At 39.2% G+C, this 21328-nt stretch overlaps 1 protein-coding gene across 1 annotated transcript in view; it reads left to right on the top strand.

The window, feature by feature from the left end:
• The window catches only part of vipr1b (vasoactive intestinal peptide receptor 1b), a gene marked incomplete at both ends in the record, with an annotated part of 45684 nt that extends 27404 nt beyond the window's left edge, over positions 1-18280 (top strand). The window contains 9 exons of the mRNA XM_083935741.1: positions 1495-1592; positions 5956-6088; positions 9463-9616; positions 9756-9816; positions 9896-9968; positions 12635-12726; positions 13343-13472; positions 14267-14308; positions 18089-18280. Of these exons, the coding sequence (XP_083791867.1) occupies positions 1495-1592; positions 5956-6088; positions 9463-9616; positions 9756-9816; positions 9896-9968; positions 12635-12726; positions 13343-13472; positions 14267-14308; positions 18089-18280 (975 nt within the window). The remainder of the gene's footprint in view (positions 1-1494; positions 1593-5955; positions 6089-9462; positions 9617-9755; positions 9817-9895; positions 9969-12634; positions 12727-13342; positions 13473-14266; positions 14309-18088) is intronic.
• Positions 18281-21328: the final 3048 nt, after the last annotated feature.

Genomic DNA, 21328 nt, shown 5'->3' with positions numbered 1-21328 from the left:
CATTGTTTACTGAAGCAGGCACATATTTGAAGAACAACATACACTTCCTGCCTCTGTTATCTGCATTATTATGAATCATTAGAGGTTATTTATGTTGCCTTCAGGGCTAGGGAGGGAATAAATACATCAAATGTTGCACGTATTTAGTTTAGTTTTAATGCAGAGGGAGCTAATCTTGTCTGTGCGGATGGAGGTGGAAAAGGGAAAAAAGTGGATGTTGCACTGCAGGGTGGTAAAAGCTTTCTTGGTGGGCGCTCTGAGTCGCAGAGGCTGCCTCATTAGTATGCCACATATGAAGTCAGGAGGGACCAGGCTGGAGGAGTACACTAAAAGGAATTTGGTGTCCGTTCTTTCTGCATACTTGATCTCTAAGTGTGCCACAGGATGTGGAGCTCCTAATCTCATTTTCATCAAGCGCAAAACATACAGTGCCTTGACAGCAACATTGAAATGTTACTCTGAAAGGCTCCACGTGTGCTTTAATGCTAACCCAGTATTATTATTACAGTATATCAGACACACTTACATCAGCAGACCCAGTTGTATTGATTATTTTTAGGTGAGCGATGGACACAAGATTCTGGCTCAATAAATCTATTTAAACACTAAAAGGTCACTGGAGTCACTTTCAGAAGACTATCAGAATTGTTTTATTATATTCATAGAATTCATAGAGATAAAGAAAGAAGAGGGGCTGTTCTTTGCTCCGGTGTTTGCTTGTTATCTCTTTTTTGTAATATAAGACCGTGTCCACTAGCAGCCCCTTATCACACAGTGCATGTGTATGAGTTGTTGTCAAAGGCCAGTAAAATACAGTGTTACACGTGAAATACATAGATGAAAAGTATGAAAAATACTTTTGTGAGCTTTTTCTAGACAAAACAAGCCCACCTCAACAATTTAGAAGTTGTTTTGGAGCTCTTGATCAAATGATCTTCATGTGGAGTTTGTGGAAAATAACTCACTTAAGTAAAAGTACGTGTCATTTTCAGCAATATGTACTTAAAGTATCAAAGTAAAAGTACTCATATTGCTGTGAGTGAATGATTTTAGGCGTTCAAAGTTATTATATTGTTAATACTGATGAATCCAAATGTTAGGACCATGTTGTAGTTGGTCGAGGTAAAGAGCATTTAAATTATTTTACATGAGTTGTATCTTTGACCTCTTCATTTGTTTTTTAATATGCAAATTATTAACAGCTGTCAAATAAATGTAGTAGAGTGAAAAGTACCTCTGAAATGTAATGCAGTACAAGCAACACAGCATACCGTAGAAACACTCCTGTAAAATACAGACACTTTAAAATGATACAACACTTGAATAAATGTACTGACCCTCAAGTTAGGAACCACAACTGAACATAGCAGTACAGGACTTCTTCAAAGGACTAATGAAAACAAATCATTTTATTTCAAATATAAAAAAATCTAAATTCTTTTAACCTTTTTGCGTCAGTTTCCTTCACTACGATTTTTTTTTCTTTTTCTTCAGGGCAAGTTTTTCTGGCAAGTGAAGATCGGCTACACCATTGGTCACACTGTTTCCCTCATATCTCTGACCACAGCTATTGTGATTCTCTGCATCTTCAGGTACGTAGACATACAGTAGGAGATTTGAATGTTTCAACCAGAGCTCAGCTGTTTCCCCATCATCATTCTTAATTTATGTCGATGGTAACCCAAGATTTGCAAAACTCTTGCGAGATAGTTGAGGTTAGGCAAAGACTTTGAATGTTTAAGTTTAAAAAGATTGTAAGCACCAGCTCGGGTTAATTTACAACTTGAGCCTTTGGTGAATTGTTGGCATCATTAAAGTATGCCAAATGAGTTATTAGCAGTTCTTGTTGGCGATTTTCTCATGGATGTACAGACAACTATTCCTGGATTACTTTGACATTGAAGAAAACTGAAAAACGTGAACGTTCTCAGGCGAGTTCTGGAGTTGAAAGAGTGTCTTTTCTCTATGATTTGTAAGTGGATTCATAGACAACTGTCCTCAGAAAGTGAAAGTGTCATTGAATCTAAAAACATGTGTATCATGCCTGTGTGTTTAGATTTGACTGAGTTATGACTCTGAGAAAGAGTGTGTTTTTTGGAGATAAATGCAACACACAGGGGTCTAATTGTATTAAGTAGCGCCCACCGGCAGTTTGAAGAGAAAGCACTATTGACTTTTATGATAATTCCTGATACATAAACCTGTTTCCTTGCCTCTTGTGGCCAGTTGTTAAAACACAGATAAAAGAATAGAATAAAGAAGAAAAAGGACCCCTGTCTGTGTCGAGAACATTACTGTGAGCAATTTACCATAACGCACGCTGACATTGACATTATGCCCTCTGGCCATATGAACAATAAGACAGTTTAATACATTTCAGTGTCACATAACACTCTGTGATCAGTGCAGCTCCAAGGCTTATGTTAAACTATGAAAGGCAAGAAAAAAAAAGATACAAACCCACTCAAACCTGATGATCTTGATCCTTGGACAGCACACAGTTGCAGCGGTTGGGAGATTAAAGTAAAGGGAGTAGTAAAGAGAATGACGTTTGATATTTGTCAAACAGGGGTTTATGGTAAACTCCTCAAAGACAGTTGCAGTTTTGGTGTCAGAAATGACTGAGATCACAGCATTAAAAAGCAAATACTTAACCATAAAGGACAAATACAGTAAAAGTCAATATACGTGTATGCCTTATATAACAAAGCTAATTATCTGTATTGTTTGTAATTTCTCTACCTAAGTTGTATGAGAGTCAAACTGTTAAGACTCAAGAATGTTACAAGGAAAGTAAATGGTAAATGGACTTTTACTTATATAGCGCCTTTCTAGTCATCTGACTACTCAAGGCGCTTCACAGTGTCTGTCACATTCACCCATTCACACAGACATTCACACTGATGGCAGTGGACATCTACATACCATCTAATCTGATCTAACCATTCACACCACATTTACACACCCAAGGACACTTCGACATGTGGACCGGGGGGAGATGGGGATCGAACCACCAATCTCTCGAACAGAGGACGACCCACTCTTCCACCAAGCCACAGCCACCCCAGTAAAAAAGGTCTTCACATATGCGGATATTTATTTTGTAACTGAAAAACTAGCTTTAAAATAATTCTTCTTCTTCAGAGTCCTTCTGTGATGCAACAAGTATTTTCTTTCTTCCATTCAACCATCAATTTTCTACTAGATCTCTAGCTCCATGGGAGGGAGGGAGACAGGAGATTGCCCTGGTGTTAGCAATTCTCATGTGTTCCCTATAAACGTAGTTCGTCCCTGTTACGACACCGTAAGTTACCGATTGGAGCTTCTTTTCATGTTTTTCACACGTGTCCACACGAGAGTTTTGTTTGCCAAAGGGGAGCCAAGGTCAGAGCTTTACAAAAAAAGTATGAAAGTGGGAGATCAAGGCAATCAACAGGTTTGAGACATAAGGAGAGCTATGACAGGGCAGTGGGAGGTGATGGTGGCTGAGGTGGTAACGGTGAGGAGTATTCATGAGTGTTTGAGAATAACACCTGTTAATGAAAGACATCACTGATTACAGGTAGGGAGCAACTTTATGACAGTCTGTTTACCACAAACTCTTGCAACATAAGCTTTACTTCAGAGCAGTTTTTCCCAAACATGTTTTTCCGGTGGACCAATTTTTTAAAATGACCAACAACACGTCACGACCTGAGTCACAACAAACCATATCTCATTTGTGCACAAAAGAACATTTCTGAACATTGTTTTTAACTGACATTTCCTTATATTATCTTGAATAACAAACAGCCATTTGGAAGAGGTATAGAATTGATAAATGACAACTTAATTTCCTGCATTTGTTAGTGAAAACTTTATAAATGAGTTAGTTATGCATTTAAGCACCTTGAATTAATCAATAAGCTAATAATAATTTCCTTTATCCTACTTACACATTTATACAATGATGTGTAATTTATGGTTATGTTGTACCGTATTGACTTTTACTATTATTATTAATTATTATTATCATTTGCTTTGTTTATACTGTGTGTAATTTGTGTGTGTATTTTGATTTTTGTTAATTCAAAGCACTTTGTAAACTGCTGTTTTTAAAGGTGCTATACAAATAAAGTTATTATAATTATTATTATATTTAGGTTAGCATTTATATTTCCTCTCACCAGTACAACAATATAGCCTGCACATAAATTAGACTAAATAAGTGCATTCTCCATTTTTTCCCACTCATCAGTGGAGTAATATACACAGTATTGGGACAGTAATGATTTTTATCACCGATTGCAATTCAAAAAAGGCTCACAATAAATGAATCGTTTACCTCACTGCATATTTATCAACCACAACAACATCAGAAAAATTTGACTATTTGAATGAAATTTATTTGACGACCCAAAATCAAATCTGAGGATGATTGCTTTAGAGAGCAGAAGTCCTGAATTCACTTCCTGTTTAGCCTTTGTTTCTCTGTAAACTCAGTGCAAGTTCTCATTAAGCATCTCTTTCATTGTTCTTTCTGATTCTTGTTTTTTTCTCTTCCTGTGGTTTACTTTACATCTTAGACTTTAGGCCAAATCCACTACAGCAGTTGCTTTTAGAATCATGCATTTGTTTTCATGGTTTTAACAAAGCTACACGATTACTTTGTGAGCATGCAAGCTGTGGGTGGATGAGGATCTGTGAATATTGCGGTCTTAACAAGGTGCAAAACAAATTTATTTCCCTCCATACTGTCCTTAATATCATATTTAGTGACAAACATTTTTAAACAAGTGGTGTGTTTACCTCTGCGCCAGCAACCATGACCGGAGGCATTATGTTTTCAGTTGTCCAGCCGTCCCATTCTCGTGAATGCGATATCTCAGGAACGCCTCGAGGGAATGTCTTCACATTTGGTGGGCCTGTTTTCTTGTGGTGATTACATGCAGGTGCTTTTAGGATACTTCAGGTGTGCTGTGCTTATTCCTTCTTGTGAAGTGCTCATTGCATGGGAGGAATAAAAAAATATGAATGCAAGTGTCCTTCGAAAACAACCCAAGGAACACCGGAGGGTTTGTGCAAAATTTAAATGCCTTTATTTTATATTGCAGGTGCGCAATGACCCTGATGAGGGCCTTTGTTGGCCGCAACATGTTGGTCATTTTAAACACATATTGGCATGTAAAATAATGAAAACATTTCATTTTTCATAAACCCTTCGGGGTGCCTTGGATTGTTTTTCAAGGATACTTGAATTTAATATCTTTTTTAAATCAAATTTCACCCATGTAGTGAGCCCTTCCTAAAATAAATGACAACATGTGATGTTTCATAACTTTCATTCTAGTCAGGTTTCTCAAAAATGCTCCAAAAACATTGGACAGAAACAGAACTTTGACTTTGCAGTAGCAGCTGAACAATACAGGCATTTGCAGTTTGCATATTGTCATTTTAAACAGCTGTGAGGGACGGTTAACAAGCGTTACTGGCAGTGAGATAAAACTTTAATGATTCCTGCAGGGACTTTTAAGTGATTGGGCATGTGCTGCATCACAGCTGAACATTTATCCCACCCTGAGAACAAGCATAAACAAATGATCCGAGCTAATGGGAGCCATGACACAAGTGCAGACGGTTGTGCCTGCCTCTCTCCCTAATTATTTAATCATCTCAAGTATGACGATTCTCAAGGATTCCAAGTCATTTTGAAATCCACCTCTCTTATCTTTATTGGCGTTGAGTGAAGGACCATGTAAAACGTTCATTGTGCTTTAAAGCAGATCCACTCACACGGTGATAAAAGGAGCTAATGAGCTCAATCACGAGTGGAGAGTATCAATTGTTTTCATTTTAAGCTATTAAGATCAAGGAGATCGGGTAATTAGCGTGAAGGCCGTCTTTATCGAATTGTGTGTGTTGCCTCTTTGTCTCGATCTGTGTTCTTGTATTCTCTCTCTCTCTCCTTGTCCCTAGGAAGCTCCACTGCACAAGGAACTACATCCACATGCATCTGTTTGTGTCATTCATCCTTAAAGCCATCGCTGTGTTCATCAAGGATGTCGTCCTTTACGAGGTCGGGGAGGTGGACAACTGCTCCACAGGCTCTGTGAGTTAATCGCCCAAGATGCTGCTGTTGTTTGCTGTGGGTGTTTTTGAACAGCTCAGGGATTCTTGTCGTTGTCCTTGGACCCTAAAGAAGTAAAACTGTGTGAGAAGCTCAGCAGGTGAACACGACACCCGTGGGCTAATTATCCACATTAATCCACCACTAATGAGAGATCAGCTCACAGGGGGATGAAAAGATGGATATGTGGATGTTTCATATGAGAGAAGGAGGGGGCATCTGTCCAATGACCACTTTCATTATTGCAAGGACAAAATCAAGTCAAGGTATAAACTTGGTTTATGTTTTACTGTACACGTGAGCTTCAAACTGGAGAACAAGAGTTTATCCTCTTTGACTATAAATCACTGCATCAAGTGAGGTATTTTATTGCTTAGGGATATGAATTTAATTATTGTATGATTCCGTTTTATTGCTCTGCTGCATCATAAGGACTCTGTTGTTGCATTATTAGTAGCAAAACTGGACTTTTGAGGCCAATCACTTGATAACCAACCTTGAGAACTCAGGGGCCACTAAAGTCCCTGGCGTACTGTGCTTTAAGAGTTTGAGAGTACGCAGCACTTTATATCTACAGCCATAACAAGGGCCTAATGTATTACCTTGAAGATGTCTTGAACAGAGTCCCTGTATCGAAATCTACTTTTAAGATTCTACCTTTTTTTTGTTTTGGACTCATCAGAGAAAACCGGCACGTAAAGTAAAAAAAATAGAGGATCCAGCAGCTTGTTTTTTGCCCCGAGGCCCAGGTAAATCTGGTCATGTAATCATATTCACATATTGATACTCAAGCTGTGAGTTCTTGAAATCAAAAACAGGACAAGTACTGTTTTTGTAAATACGACTCAACCTGACTGGCATCCCAAGAAGGGTTGCCTGTCATGCAGCAACATGTATAATTAAAATATACTATCAATACTATAATACTATATAAGACAAAACTGCAGTAGGTGTAGATGTTAATCCCAAGGAGCACGGCTGCTCTTAAATAATGCCAGGCTTTCAAGTTATTTATGCTTGGACTTATATTAAACCACAATGTTTGGATGTCTTCATGTCAGCTTTCCACCGCCACCAACTCCCCATCGCATACCACAGACCCGCGGAGGCCACAGTTAGGCCTGTGGACATGAGGTTTATGTTACGTGATGTTGCCACGCGATGAGAGGAGCCTCTAAGTGTATTCATTAGTGAGCTCTCCGGCTGGCTCTATTGTGTTGACAGGAGCCAGCTGCTGTCATGGCTTAGCTGAAAAAGACATTATAGAGACACGTCTGGTGCTACAGCGCTCATCATAACACCGACATTACATCCATTAGCCTACAACTGTTAGCTCAGTTACTGTCGCTTTCTTTCTTTCTTTCTCTCTCTGTGTGTGTGTGTGTGTGTGTGTGTGTGTGTGTGTGTGTGTGTGTGTGTGTGTGTGTGTGTGTGTGTGTGTGTGTGTGTGTGTGTGTGTGTGTGTGTGTGTGTGTGTGTGTGTGTGTGTGTGTGTGCGTGTGTGCGCGTGCGCGTGTGTGTGTGCTCGCTCTCTCTCCATGCTTGGTTCATTACCCTTCTACAGTTGGATGTTTGCTATAGTGACCCATTAGATTAATTCATGATATGATCACTGGAGAGAGGGCCATAATAAATGCATTATTTAGGGTACCTGTGTGTTTGTCACAATGTGGGTGTGTGTGGCATCATTCCTCCACATGCTACTGCTTTTTAAATGAAGCTCGTTCTGATTTGCACGCATTAGAACCAGCAGAAAGGTTCAGACAGCCCACCTGAGTACATTTATTTCCCCCCAAGTTGCCATGTGGGAATCAATTTATATAGACTACCAAATCCCTGTCAGCTCCACTGCCAGCTGCTTTAATGAGCTCTCTGAAACTCTACCTCCATGCAAAAGAAGTGCACATACCAGAGAACTTATCCTCAAAAAGTTATGCACAAAAATGTATATGATTTCCAACGAAACGGCAGGCAGAAAGTGGGCCGCGATGCTTAGGTTTTGTCAGAGGGCTCTGCGTTTGGCGTCGGCCAGGTTCAGGAATACACACAAATGACAGTGCATAGATTTTTGCAGTAACAAAAATGTTAAATACACACAAAATAAATGTGAAACAGACACAAAGTGAATACATTAAATACACATGAAACAAATATACGGAATACACACAATTACTGCGCATTACCTCTGGTAGTTATATGTAAGAAAAGTGAATAAGAACAGCCTGTACTAGAGAACAAATGGGAATGCAAATGTGTTATTTATGCGTGTACATTTCCACCAGTAGCTCATGTGTATTTGATTCAACAATGCATGTAATGGCGTTGAAAGATATTTATATATTTATATTTATGCAATGTCATATTTATATATTTATACATCTCTTCACGATGTGCTTCAGCCCATTACTTATCACAATTACATCTCACGTCTTGATACACCTACTGAAATACTCAATGCACTCACTCTCACATCATTTATGAATGGGTATAGTACAGATTTCTCTTATTTACATTATGCCCACCCTGTAGGATCTCTGGGATCCCTAAACAGCTCGTGGCTCATGGAGTGTGTATTGGCATTGAACCTGTCAAAGAGCTCCACGCACACATCAGCTCAGCCCAGCCACCATTAGCACAATGAACCTTTTATGCGCATCCTTGTGTATTCAATAGCAAACTGAATTTTGAATGAATTCATCCAACCTGATGGAAGTTTTGTGCTTTTGTGCTGTTAGCCAACCAGAACAGAGCTGATTGTGTTATCCTGCATGATTCAGCTCCTCTCTTGTCCTTTTTATTTGCTGAAATATCTGCTGGCACATTTATGCACTTTGCTGTGGTTTAAGATATAATATGGTACATATACATGGTATTTATATATATATATCATCTGGTAATATGTATACAGTTTATAAATACATATTACCAGATATTACAGGTTGCATGTACTTGGGTAACGATCAGCACACAATATACTGTATGTTGCACACAGTACACAGTTTGGTTAAGGGACTGAAATGCATTTCAAATTAAAATGATGAAATTAATGATTAAAAGTCACAACTTTACAAAGGTTCAAAAGTAGTAACTAATGGCTTTACACAGATTATCATGGATTAATGTTCCCTGCCATCATTTCTATTTCACTGACGGCTCAGAGATGGACTTTAGCACATCAGCGAACTGGTGCTCTACGCTTAGTTTTCTATAACTATAACTAATATAAATAAATGCATTTGTGTGTGCGAAAATTGACACTACAGAGAATGAAACTGCATGACTGTAATATCTTCCCTGTTCAATATGTATCAACTTAGAAGATCATTGTGAGATGTATGCTTTTGTGTCTTGTTCAGGTTGGCTGCAAAATAGTGATTGTGTTCTTCCAGTACTGTATAATGGCCAGTTTTTTCTGGCTGCTGGTGGAGGGCCTTTATCTTCACGCACTGTTGGCTGTCTCTTTCTTCTCTGAGAGGAAGTACTTCTGGGCTTACATTTTAATTGGCTGGGGTGAGAACGCCTTCCTTCTTTGCTCTTATAAATCTCTGGCGTCATGGGGGAAGACCTTAGCTGAAGACAAAGTATAAGTTGAGACCTGTGCCGCTGGGATGCAGCAATAACTTTGTTTTGTACACTTTTATGTCCCTAGGAGGTCCGACAATTTTCATCACAGCTTGGAGTATCACTAAAGCCTACTTTAACGATGTGGGGTAAGAAAAACTTGAGTTTAAAATCGACGTCGGACTTTGTTTTCATCTTGTACATGAATATTGTTTCATTCTTCACCAGGTGCTGGGATATAATCGAAAAAACTGATGTGTTCTGGTGGATCATCAAAACCCCTATTTTGGCTTCAATCCTGGCAAGTTTACAAGCCTTGAGCACATTTTTATCACTCAAATTCCATTTCATCAAAATGTATGCACCTTGAGTTGTTGACACTCTCTAGTCAGACGTTTCCAAAGTAAAACGAATTGCCACTGAGAGAGAAAACACCTTTGTCAGTTATCATCAGTTCCACTCAGACCTAACCCGTCAGTGTAATTTATCTGACTAATTAATCTGAGTGCTTTACACCACTGACGGTTTGATACGACTTCAAAGTTCTCATTTTACTTTGCAGAGTTGGCAGAATAATCACCATCAATATAATCTACATCATGTCAGCATCTTCATATTCTGAACACAGCATCAGTCTCTTATATTTATATTTATGCAGTTGGTGTGCCCTGGAAAAGGTCTGGTATTTAAATGTCTTCTGTGTCAACGGATTAGTTTGACATATTTGGAAATACGCTTTCCAAGACCAGAAGATCAATACTATTCTCATATCTGTGCATTAAATAAGGAGCTAGGGCCAGAACACAATAAGCTTAGCTTAGTAGGAAGACTAGCAGCAGCAGGAAATGCTTTGGCTGCTGTTTGCAGCTCTTTTCTATTTGTGTAAACAAGCGAGACATAATCTGTTGCCTTATCTTTAAAGTAATATTGGTAGGTGTATTGAACTTTGGTGAAAACCAAGCCTGCTGTCTCCCGATGCATTCAAGCTTAATTCTAGGTTAAGCTAACTGCCATCTGACAAGCTCCTTAAGCAATAATGAGTGATTTATTTTGTTTGTTTGTTTTACTTCAGGACAGAACCAGTCAATACAGCATTTCATGTGTTTTTGCCAAGATAAGCTAACTCGATGCTGGATGTAGCTTCATATTGGGCGCAACTACTATTTAAAAAATCTCTGACATTGACTTTGAACTACATGTTAAACCACTTTGGCATTTGGCAGTGAGAGTGTGTGTTTGTAAAGCCATTTTCTCATTTAAACTGTCTGGAGAAGGAGGTCATTGTCCAAAGATGTCTCAAATAGGCTACAACTCCTCCGGGTAATGTCTAGATAATTTCAGTTTTCAGTCGGTGTTCAGTGCACGCGTGTGTTACTGTGACAGACACTTTCAAAGGTGTGAAAAGGAGCGTTAAGATGAGTTCAACAGTCAGGAAGCTACAGTAAGGTGAGAAGAAAGATTACTTACACTAAATAAACTGCATCACGAGCCAACATTTTTGCATGCTTCATTAAATGATTTACTTTACGGTTCTTTGAATTCCGAATGATTTTCTGGGAAATTTCCTAAAAGAACTATTATACTCGGCAACAATTATACAGCCAACAGAACCAATTTTTGAGTTTAATTAATTGTGCACAATTAGCTTTTAATTTCTAGAGTAATTTCTGTGAAAGAGCGGCTCCACTGCACCTGAAATTAATGTTCCCTCATGATCCCTTTATCAGTGAAGCTTTGCTCCCTCTAGAGTCTAGACTGTATATAACTATGGACCATAGGCAACGGACCAAACCAAAAGTGCAACCAAAACATCCTGATCGCCCCCTGGTGGCTGGCTGCAGTATAAGTCATAAGTTCCACCCCCTCCATATTAGCGATGGGACATGGGCAAAATCTAATCGAGTACACCTCAAATACATTTTCTGTCAATGTAGGTATTTTTTTTCACTCTGATGTTTGTTCATGTGTTTGTTTTTCTTGTCGGTTTGGTTTTAGTTATTGGTTGGGCCGTTATATGGACGTCACTTCCATGGCGTGACGCTACTGCCAGATCACCACTGCGCAGACTGTTGCAAAATTACAACATGTGTGCCCACATCCGGGATATTTTGGCTTGACTTTGTACAGCGGGAGGAAGTGGAGCTTCTTTATACACAGGCTGTGGAATGCCTAACAGAGCTGCTATAGCATTGCTCTATAGACTGTTAGTCTTTTTCCATGTACCTGACCTTCTGTACAATGACTAAAAGTCTCTAGGTTATGCTGAAACTTGATTTGAATTAATGAATTGTGTTATTTGAACATTTTATCCATTTAATTATAATCAATATAAAATTACTTGTGTTGTTTCCAGGAACCAGCCCATGAATTAACGCCTACATATCAGTGTCTTGTTTGGAAGTCATATAAAACAAAACACACACCAGCATTTTAAGAAGACTTAATAGGAAGCCGAAAACCTGCATGCATTTTTTGAAAAAAATAACCTCCTCCTCTACTGATGTCCTGCCCTGCCGATCTTTGCTCTGCAGCAGACACAGCAGGTTTGGTTGTGTACTTTCACATTAGGATCAGCAGCCTGGATGTTAGACCCCTCTGCGGCTTTCTCTCTGCAGCAGCTCTGACTGATGTTTGTGGGTGCATCGTGTGTTGCCAGTTCAGAGGTCCAACACAAATGAACAAATTAGAAATACTCATTCTCCCATAGGGCGGCTACACAATCCAATCAGAGCAAGATTAAATTCAGCATCAAGCTTTTGTTAAGAGATGCATTTCCCAAACATTCCTCCATATCCATTAGGTAAAATACTGAAAACCGAAACAAGTGACTTTCAAACACGTTTTTTTCCATGCAGGAATTTCATATTGGAAAAAAAAAGATGATTCTGTTTGATATTTTATTAACCAGCAGCACTATGTGAATCCCTCTGGGATTCTATAATACCCCCTGTCCTCATGTCTCCACAGATGAACTTTATTTTATTCATCTGCATCATACGAATACTTCGTCAGAAAATCAACTGCCCAGATATTGGAAGAAATGAGTCCAACCAGTACTCGTGAGTATTGTTATGTTCTTAATTTGTATTTCTAATTAGCACAGATAGAATTTAATGATTGATCTCAATTCAGCTGTTGGGATGACTCTACAAAACTTAAACCGTTTCTGTCTTGGGCTGAATTCAGTCTATATTCTGTGAAAGAGTTGCATTTATAAAAGTAAACAACGATTATCTTGAATAAACAGAAAGCAGAGAGCAAAAACACATGTGCTGTAAGTTTTTCTATGGCTCCTGTTTAACCCAAAGCAACGCACAGATGACCAGACCTTTTTCAACCTCAAAAAGGAAATGCATCCCCTGCCTTTACCATGTGGTACTCAGCACAGTAGCCTTCCCCTGTCAGGTGCTTTGCACAGAGATATAAAGCTTTGGTGTTTAAGTGTTTTTGCGAGTGATGGAGAGCATCTCATAAGCCCAGCCATAATGCATGAGCTGTTTTCCCACTGACACTTTTAATGGTGTTTTTTTCACCCCATCTCTGGTCCTCAGAGCTGAAATGTAAAATGAAAAGTACCCTGGAGTTGCATTTCATTATTGGCACATATACAGACAGGTTGAAAATTGGTTTCACCGGAGGGAGACATTTATTTATTTTTTTGCTTCATCGTTGCAGGAGACTGGCGAAATCAACGCTGCTTTTGATTCCTCTCTTTGGGATCAATTTCATCGTGTTTGCATTCATCCCAGAGCAAGTGAAGACTGAGCTGCGGCTGATTTTTGACTTGATTCTGGGCTCCTTTCAGGTATGATATTAACTTTTTAGGAAGAAGGGATTATAAAAACACCTCTGCACAGTCATTTATTTTTACATTCTTATTTGATGCCTTTCATGAAGGTCATCCAACAGTGAAAAACATTTTTCCTGTTTCTTTTTAAAGATTATCTTTTGGCAGTTTTTCAAGCCTTTATTAGATAGAACAGGCAGGAAATGGGGTGAGAGCGAGAGGGGGAGACATGCAGCAAAGGGCCACAGATCGGAGTTGAACCCGCTGCTGCTGCCTCGAGGACCTTCAGCCTCTTTGCATGGGGCAACTGCTCTAACCACTCAGCCACCGGCCGCCCCTTTCCCATATTTCTAAATTGAAATTCATTCAAGGCCGAAAGTAATGATTTGGCGTCTTCCCAGCCCTGACCGAATGTTTCTATTGAAGAAACCCTCGCTGAAAATGGTGGCAGGTCTCCAGGGGCTTTGCTGGCTGACTCAGTAGCAGTGTTACCGTTTTTAAATCCCCGGTGCCATTTCAGTTCATCACATAATGAGGAATAATAGAGAATACAGCCAGACGGCACAGCTGCATTACAGGCCGTTTGGAAACCAAGGAAACCTTTCCAGCACATTCCTCCCATCATTCTTCGTATTATTACTGTAAACTAACTATTGTCAACTATGCATTGTTTTATCATTTATCCTTCTCATGAATGCCACATGTTATGCTTCAATTGGTAAATAGTTGTAAAGATAAGATAAACAGAAATTAATATTTCTCCATGATACACAATCTAAATGCTTTCTTATCTGTGTTTTCTTTCCATTTAGGGTTTTGTGGTCGCAGTTCTTTACTGCTTCCTGAACGGAGAGGTAGGCACCCCCCTCACAGTGATGTAAACACTGCTTGTACAAACAGTTTAAAGATTACGATGCAGCGATAGCCCAGAGTGTTAATTCTCAGAAGATGCAATTTATCTGCAGTTTTTTTCTGTGGCTCCCTCTGTGCACCTATATTCACACAGCCCTGAAAGGTGGATGGAGCTGTGAGTATGAGTCATCAGTGCTGATCGCCCCCCCTTGGACCTCCTCGCAGCATATTTTCTGCACTGTGCCTGCAGGGTGGGAGGGCTTTCAGTGGTATCTGCAGAGACTCTTGTTATGTTCCCAGTGCTGGGCCAGATTAAATCACAGTGTTGGGCTGGATGGCAAGCTTTTGACATTATGCTGTCTGAATTTTAATTCGGTGCAGTTTTCAGGTGTCTTTTGTTAAATTTAAAGCCTTGGCGGTGTAACATTTTTAAATTACTGGAGCCACAAGAATTGTATACGGTCTTGTATTCCCTGTCCATTGTTTATCACATACTGTAACAAGTCACAACAAAACACAAGAAATATTGACAAAAGACAGAAATTGCAGTCATTTTCACATACATGAAAACAACAAAAGGCAGCTAAAGGCATAACAATTACAGTGGGAAATAATCAAAACCCAAGAAAGGCTTATCCATTACATCTACAAATAAATACTATAAAGAATAACAATATTTACCATGGCAAAAGTGCAATCAGTTGCTTCCTATAATAGCTAAAACTAATACCGTGTAATACTACAGTCCTGCAATTAGTTCAACCCATATAAATAAAGTTATAATGTTCAGTGTTAAATATTGGTAAAGTCTTGTACTGTTTTGTAACCCTGTAAAAAGGGAAAGTAAGCCTTGTTTGGAGCTGTTTCTGTCAGTTATTTTACATAATCTCACTGCTGTTGACCAAGTTGAGACATTTGCTGAGTAGTGTTTCTTAGAATACAGTCTTTAAAGTGTAATTCCGGCGCAAAATCATCCAATGGTCTTTTCCGGCCCTTATATACATCTAATAAGCCATCAAGACAGTTATTGTTTTCGTATATAAACTATTAAAGGAGATATCCGGGAGAGTCGCTAACAGCCGGACGTGGTTAACACTGATAAGAGAGCAGCGCGGTGAAGGCATTAAATTGTCTTTAACCACTAATACTGCCCAAAATACCACCAAACCTCTGCAACAGCATGAGAAGAGTATTTACTCATAAAACAAAGCACCAACAACGTGGTATGTGAATCCGGAGTTTATTAAAAGAGTTTTGAAAAACTTACCAACTGGCCCCGGTACCAGCTCCTCTCATAGTATAAAGTCCATTCAAGTCAAATATCAAATTCAATCCAAAAGGCAGGAGCCCATTGGCGCTTTGTTTTATGTGTAAGGACTCTTCTCATGCTACTGCAGAGGTTTGGTGTTATTTTGAGCAGAAACGTTGGTTAAAAAAGTTGTTTTACTGTACTACCCCGGGCTAACCAATGTTAGCCACATCCGGTTGTTAGCGACTCTTCCGTATTTCTCAGTTAATAGTTGTTACACAAAAAAAAACTGTCTCGATGGCTTATTTGATGTATGTAAGTGCCGAAAGGGACCATGCGAGCCCATAGCCTCTTCGAAACCTATCTCCGTCCCCACTCCTAAAGGCATCTTCCTTTAGCAACCTTTGCTGTCTGAGTTAATCTACGCTACAGCAGACTTCCCTGGAGCAGAGGACTGACAGCAACCCAGAGGGTACAGTAGCTGAAAGTATTAAAGAGCCAGCAGCAGATAATGTCTGTTGCATCCAGATGTCCCATGCTAATGACTTTTTTTATTTTTAAATATTATGTTTTGGGGCTTTTATGCCTTTATTTGACAGGACAGCCATAGAGTAAATGGTGAAAGGTAGTGTAGCTGATCTTAATCTGAGATTCCAGCACACACTCAAGCAAGAAGGTGAGAAGCTCTCACAGTACTAGACAAACTGTTAAGTGCAATTGAGAAGGAAATGAAGATGGCTGTCACGAACCACAGTCTCTCTTGGTAACCTCGCTGCCCGGTGCATGAGATTGGAACTCAAGCCTCCTCCAAGAGAGAGAAGAGATGATCCTCGAAAGACACAACGAAGGTTTTTTCCTCATCTATGGTTAAGCTTTCAGAGTGTGCTACAGCTTAAGTTTCACCAGTAGCTGCCACCTGCCACAAGAACAGTCCTACAATATATAGCCTCAGAGAAGGATTAAAGAATTTAAAAGTGATGTTGCACATGTTCCTGCCTCTGTAGCTGCATCAGAACTGTTGACCAGTATCCATTTCACTGCTATTTGTGCTTGAAGCTTGAGTTTTATGTTGATATGATTGAAGTAGCTGAGAACAGAGAAACACTTGTGCGTCCTGATGTGGCCTTGAAAGGCGATGCTTACATTGTGGTTTGCACAACAAAGAGGCTATTTTAAACCCGCAAAACACTCAGGGAAGACAATACAACAAAAATAGAACCTGTCTGGTTCAAGCCTTTCACTCTGCTACCTGGTAGAGTTTGCAACCATCACTGGCATCTCAAAGTTCCCAGGAAGTTTCTCTGGTCAAAGTGTCCTCATAGACCATCCAGATGAGGGATGTCGTCGCATCACACTCACTCTGGGCAATATGTCTAGTCATGAAGTGGCATTGAAACGTGGATTGCCGATCGCTCATCTGTTTTTCTGTCGATGTGGTGAATACAGTTCATGTGACGCAGAAGTCTAAACCCAGCACAACTGTCTCCGTCTTCCAGAGATTGTGTCAAAAAATGATAAAGAGAAAAGAGTTTTTTCTCCTGCTGTAAGTTTGATGTTGGCTGTGCAAAGAGCACAAAGCACACTTTTCAGTGACAGATGAAATAACCGTCAGAGAGCATTTCAGACTCTTAGGAAACCTAACTTAACTGGATGACGATGTAAGTGGGAAGATCTATTGAAAAGAAACTCACTATTTGTTTGATTGACGCAGATTTAGGAATATAGGTGGACACAAATTCAAGATCGACTAATTTGTCTCCATATCCCCTCACCTTAAGGTTATCACAAAGTACTGAGAGATAGGCAGTAGTTCAGCGCTGGCATCAGATCCTTTAGGTTCTGCGGAGTAAGAAAAAAGCTGCCCAGTTGGGTTTTTATCAATTTTGAGGGGATGCCACAAAGAATTTGTGAGGTGTCATGTTATTTTTTTTACAAGGAAAGCCATACTACTACCTAAGGTATAAAACGCATATTATGACAACAGGGAAGTTGACCAAGTACTCTCTCTGGGGTCAGAAATCTCAGCCACTCTGGTAATCAGCCAAGCTGGTTCATCAACCACTGAGCCAGAAATACACTCCAGAGCATTACCCACACAAATAATATATACAGCAGTAAAGTTCATTGAGTTGTTGTGATTGGTCTTTGGTCCAGGCTTTGGATTGCCCATCACTTCCAGAAAGGCTCTCATTCATACTTTGCTCTCATTCTCATCACAAGTTAAATCCTCCATCTCCTGGTCACACGGTTCCTACAATGAACAGTCAGGTCCTGTAGAAAGAAGCCTCCCTCCCTTGCAACATTCCCGTTCCTGGGGCTCATCCCCTCTCATTTTACTGCACCTATTTTTTAACCTGGGGCTTATCTGCAGCATCCTTTAATTGTGTGTCATCTGTGTTAAATTGATAATAATGTGAACGCTACTAAATTCTTTTTATTTAACTTCTATATGTGCACAGTGAATGATAACAAAACTTGAATTATAGTGTGACAAATATAAACATTAACAAATGATTGTTCGGATCCATTGTAGGTCCAAGGAGAGATCAAGAGGAAGTGGCGGAGGTGGCACCTGCAGAGATACATGGGCTCGGACACCAAATACCAACATCCGTCTATTGGCAGCAGCAACAACTTCAGCACCCAGATCACCATGTTAACACGATGCAGCCCAAAAACACGCCGGGGTTCATCCTCCTGTCAGGACGACCTGTCTAGCATATGACTCCCACAAACAGGGATAAAGAAAAACATGCTGTACAAAATACTCTCATGCCAAACATTACCACATGTGCTGGAGGATGTGTTGCTTGAATGTAATGTGTGAGAAGGAAAGTGGTGAAAACACAAAAAAAACTAAGAAAATAGTGTGACAGCTTCTAGGCAGCTTTTAATCGCCACACTTCTTGAAAAATAGGGGCATCGCTTCACAAGCACAGCTTTTGCACATTTGAATGAGAACCATTCACTTTTTTGTATTTCATGAGTGCACTGCATATGTACAGGTGAATATGTGAGTCATATCATTATGGATCATCTGGTCAATCGTTATTAAGTTCCCTGTGTGCTCAGACACCAGGCAGTGCAAAATGTCTCGTATTAATGCGGTTAGTGAAGGAATTCCCCCGCAATCTGTTGTAATTATGCGCTGATTAAAAATCACTTTTTGGATTCCTGCAGCTTCAAATTAGCACGACGGGTGCAAAGACAGCCATTAGAAGAAAAGGAGCTGTTGCGTTTTCTTTTTAAACAGGAAATCACATTATTTATATTGTTACACTGTGCAGCCACATCACAGGCAAAGAAAAGAACCAGAAATGCATTTGTGTTTGAATGAAAAGAAGTTTAAAAGCATATTTTTAGACGACCAAAAAGAACAAGATTTGTTGTTTTCCTCACTGTGTCGGAATACAAAAAAAGGAAAAGGGGCTTTTTTTGCCCCATAAATGCCACACGGATGAGGCTTCAGACCGGGTGACCATGTGATGCTGATTCACAATGATGGGTTTGGAGTATAAATGCCCTTCTCTGCACTATCACTCTCACGAGAGACTGATTGCCCTTTGCCTTCCCTTTTATCAGCCCTGTATCTTGTTTTGTATGACTCTAAGCGTGGGAGCCATTTTTTTATTTTTATTTGAGGCACTGTGGCAGTTTTGCGCCAATCACTGATGAGTGCCTGGTTCCACTGTTTTAAAGCGACTCTTTCAATCAAATCTTCACTGGCTGTCATAAGCAGTTTAGTCCTTGAATGTTTACATTTACACTTGGGAGGAGTCATTTAACATTGTACAGGCAAGTATACAGTGTACAGAAAATAAATTACTATGAGTTGTTGTGACATACTGATTGCATTGTTGCTACGATATCAGTAATGTCACTGTTATCGTTGTTTTGTTATTGCAACATGTGGGATTTAAAGCCTCGCCAGGAACATTAAATTCTCTTGTACAAGCTTGTGTATGTAACAGTCTGTGGCTCAATGCTAAACATGCATTGAACTTGTGCTTTGGTAGAGAAATTGTCTATTATATAAAAAATATATATCCTGAATCCTCCACTGACTTGTCAGGTTTAAACTTGTTTACTGAAGGAGCATGTCAGAGTATTCAAGCCAGTATGTAAAGCAAAGCAAGGTGACAAGGATGACTGCTCCTACTATTCATATTACATGGTTAGAAAAAAAAAACAGAACGTCAACCTGCTGCTGATGTTACGGGTCGGACCGCCACAGAGAACCACGTGAAATTAATGAGCATATCCGAATACACACACATCAGTTCCAGCAGTTGGTTAGCTTAGCTTAGCTTAGCATGAAGACTTAAAGCAGGGGGACACCGTTAGCCAAGCTCTGTTTGAAAGTAACAAAATCAACATATCAGCACATCAAAAGCTCACAAATTATGGCAAGTTATAGCTCTGGCAACCAGCGGAGACTTCAGCAAGCTAACTATCTAAGCTAACTAAAATGGAAACAACATATTTGTGCTTAATTTTTGTACGGATTTAACAAAATATAACATGTAAGAAAGTGAGCCTTAAAGGTGCTGGTAAGTAGAATTTAAAAAACAAAATTACCTTTGGACAGCTGTTTCCAGTGTCTGTGCTAAGCTAAGCTACGGCTACATTTAGTACAATTTTGCATCAAATTTTTGGGAAGCAAGCAAATTAGCGTATTTCCCAAAATGTCAAACTATTCCCTCAGAAACTCATTAAACCACATTGTTTTAATCCTGTCAAATGTTGCCAGTAAAGTTCAACGTGATTGTGTGAATGTTTGTATCTCTCATGATGGTGAATAAATAGATACGGAACAAATGATCCTAGTATACGGTGTTTTCAAGTTCAGTCACAGGTGTTAGGTATTCTCTTTTAGTGTTTAGGTGGTTGTTTTGTATCAGTGAGATTATATTAAAAGTGATATTTAATCAACAATCATTCTAATGTACCTTTAAATGAAGTATTCATCATATGTAATATAAATTTGTTTATTTGAAAACTGGATATTGTGTTGTGTGTATTTAAGATGAGATGATTTGTTAGTGCAGTGTATACCATTGTGAAGCTACAAATGTACCATAATCATTTGTGTACATACAAGGCCACTTCTTAGTTTTAAATGATATGTTTTGTACATTATTAGAAGTATTAATTTCATTGTATGTGAAGGCTGTTATCTTGGCAGGAAATTGAACTTTCCGTAAAGTTTTAACATTGTTCCACTCAAACTGTATTAAACTGATTCTTTAGAACAAGATGGCAAAAGTTCCCTTTTCTCTTCCTATGTAAAAACTCCTGCTGCTTTAAGTGTCTGTACATCTTGTCAAGAGGAAATTATCATTGCCTTGCCTTGCCTATTGTTGCCTAATTGAAGCTAATTTTCATAAGTGCTCTCTGCTTCTCGACAAGGGCATGGCCTAAAGTTGATTAATTTTTATTTTACTCACTTAAGCTTCAGGCTAAAGTTCTTAAAGTAAATATGCTAATCCCTTTAGTTAGCAAAATAAATAACACTAAGGTCTTTTTTCATTTAAAATGCTGATATTTCACAGCCAAAGCTTCTTCTTCCAGCTTTCTGAACATTACTTGATCTAATGCCTGCGTCCTCGCAAACACCTTGGTGTTCGAGTTGATATGAGTGTGAATTATCATGATAACCTGTTCATTCAGCATTTACATAGATTTAATCTGAAACCAATGATAGAAAGTACATTTATTTACATACGTTGGTAATTCATTTTAGTATATTCATGTTGTGCTACTTTATTTATTC

Source organism: Echiichthys vipera (genome assembly GCF_963691815.1).
Source record: "Echiichthys vipera genome assembly, chromosome: 21".
NCBI classification, from domain to species: Eukaryota; Metazoa; Chordata; class Actinopteri; order Perciformes; family Trachinidae; genus Echiichthys; species Echiichthys vipera.
This window is presented reverse-complemented; position numbering and strand designations above follow the sequence as displayed.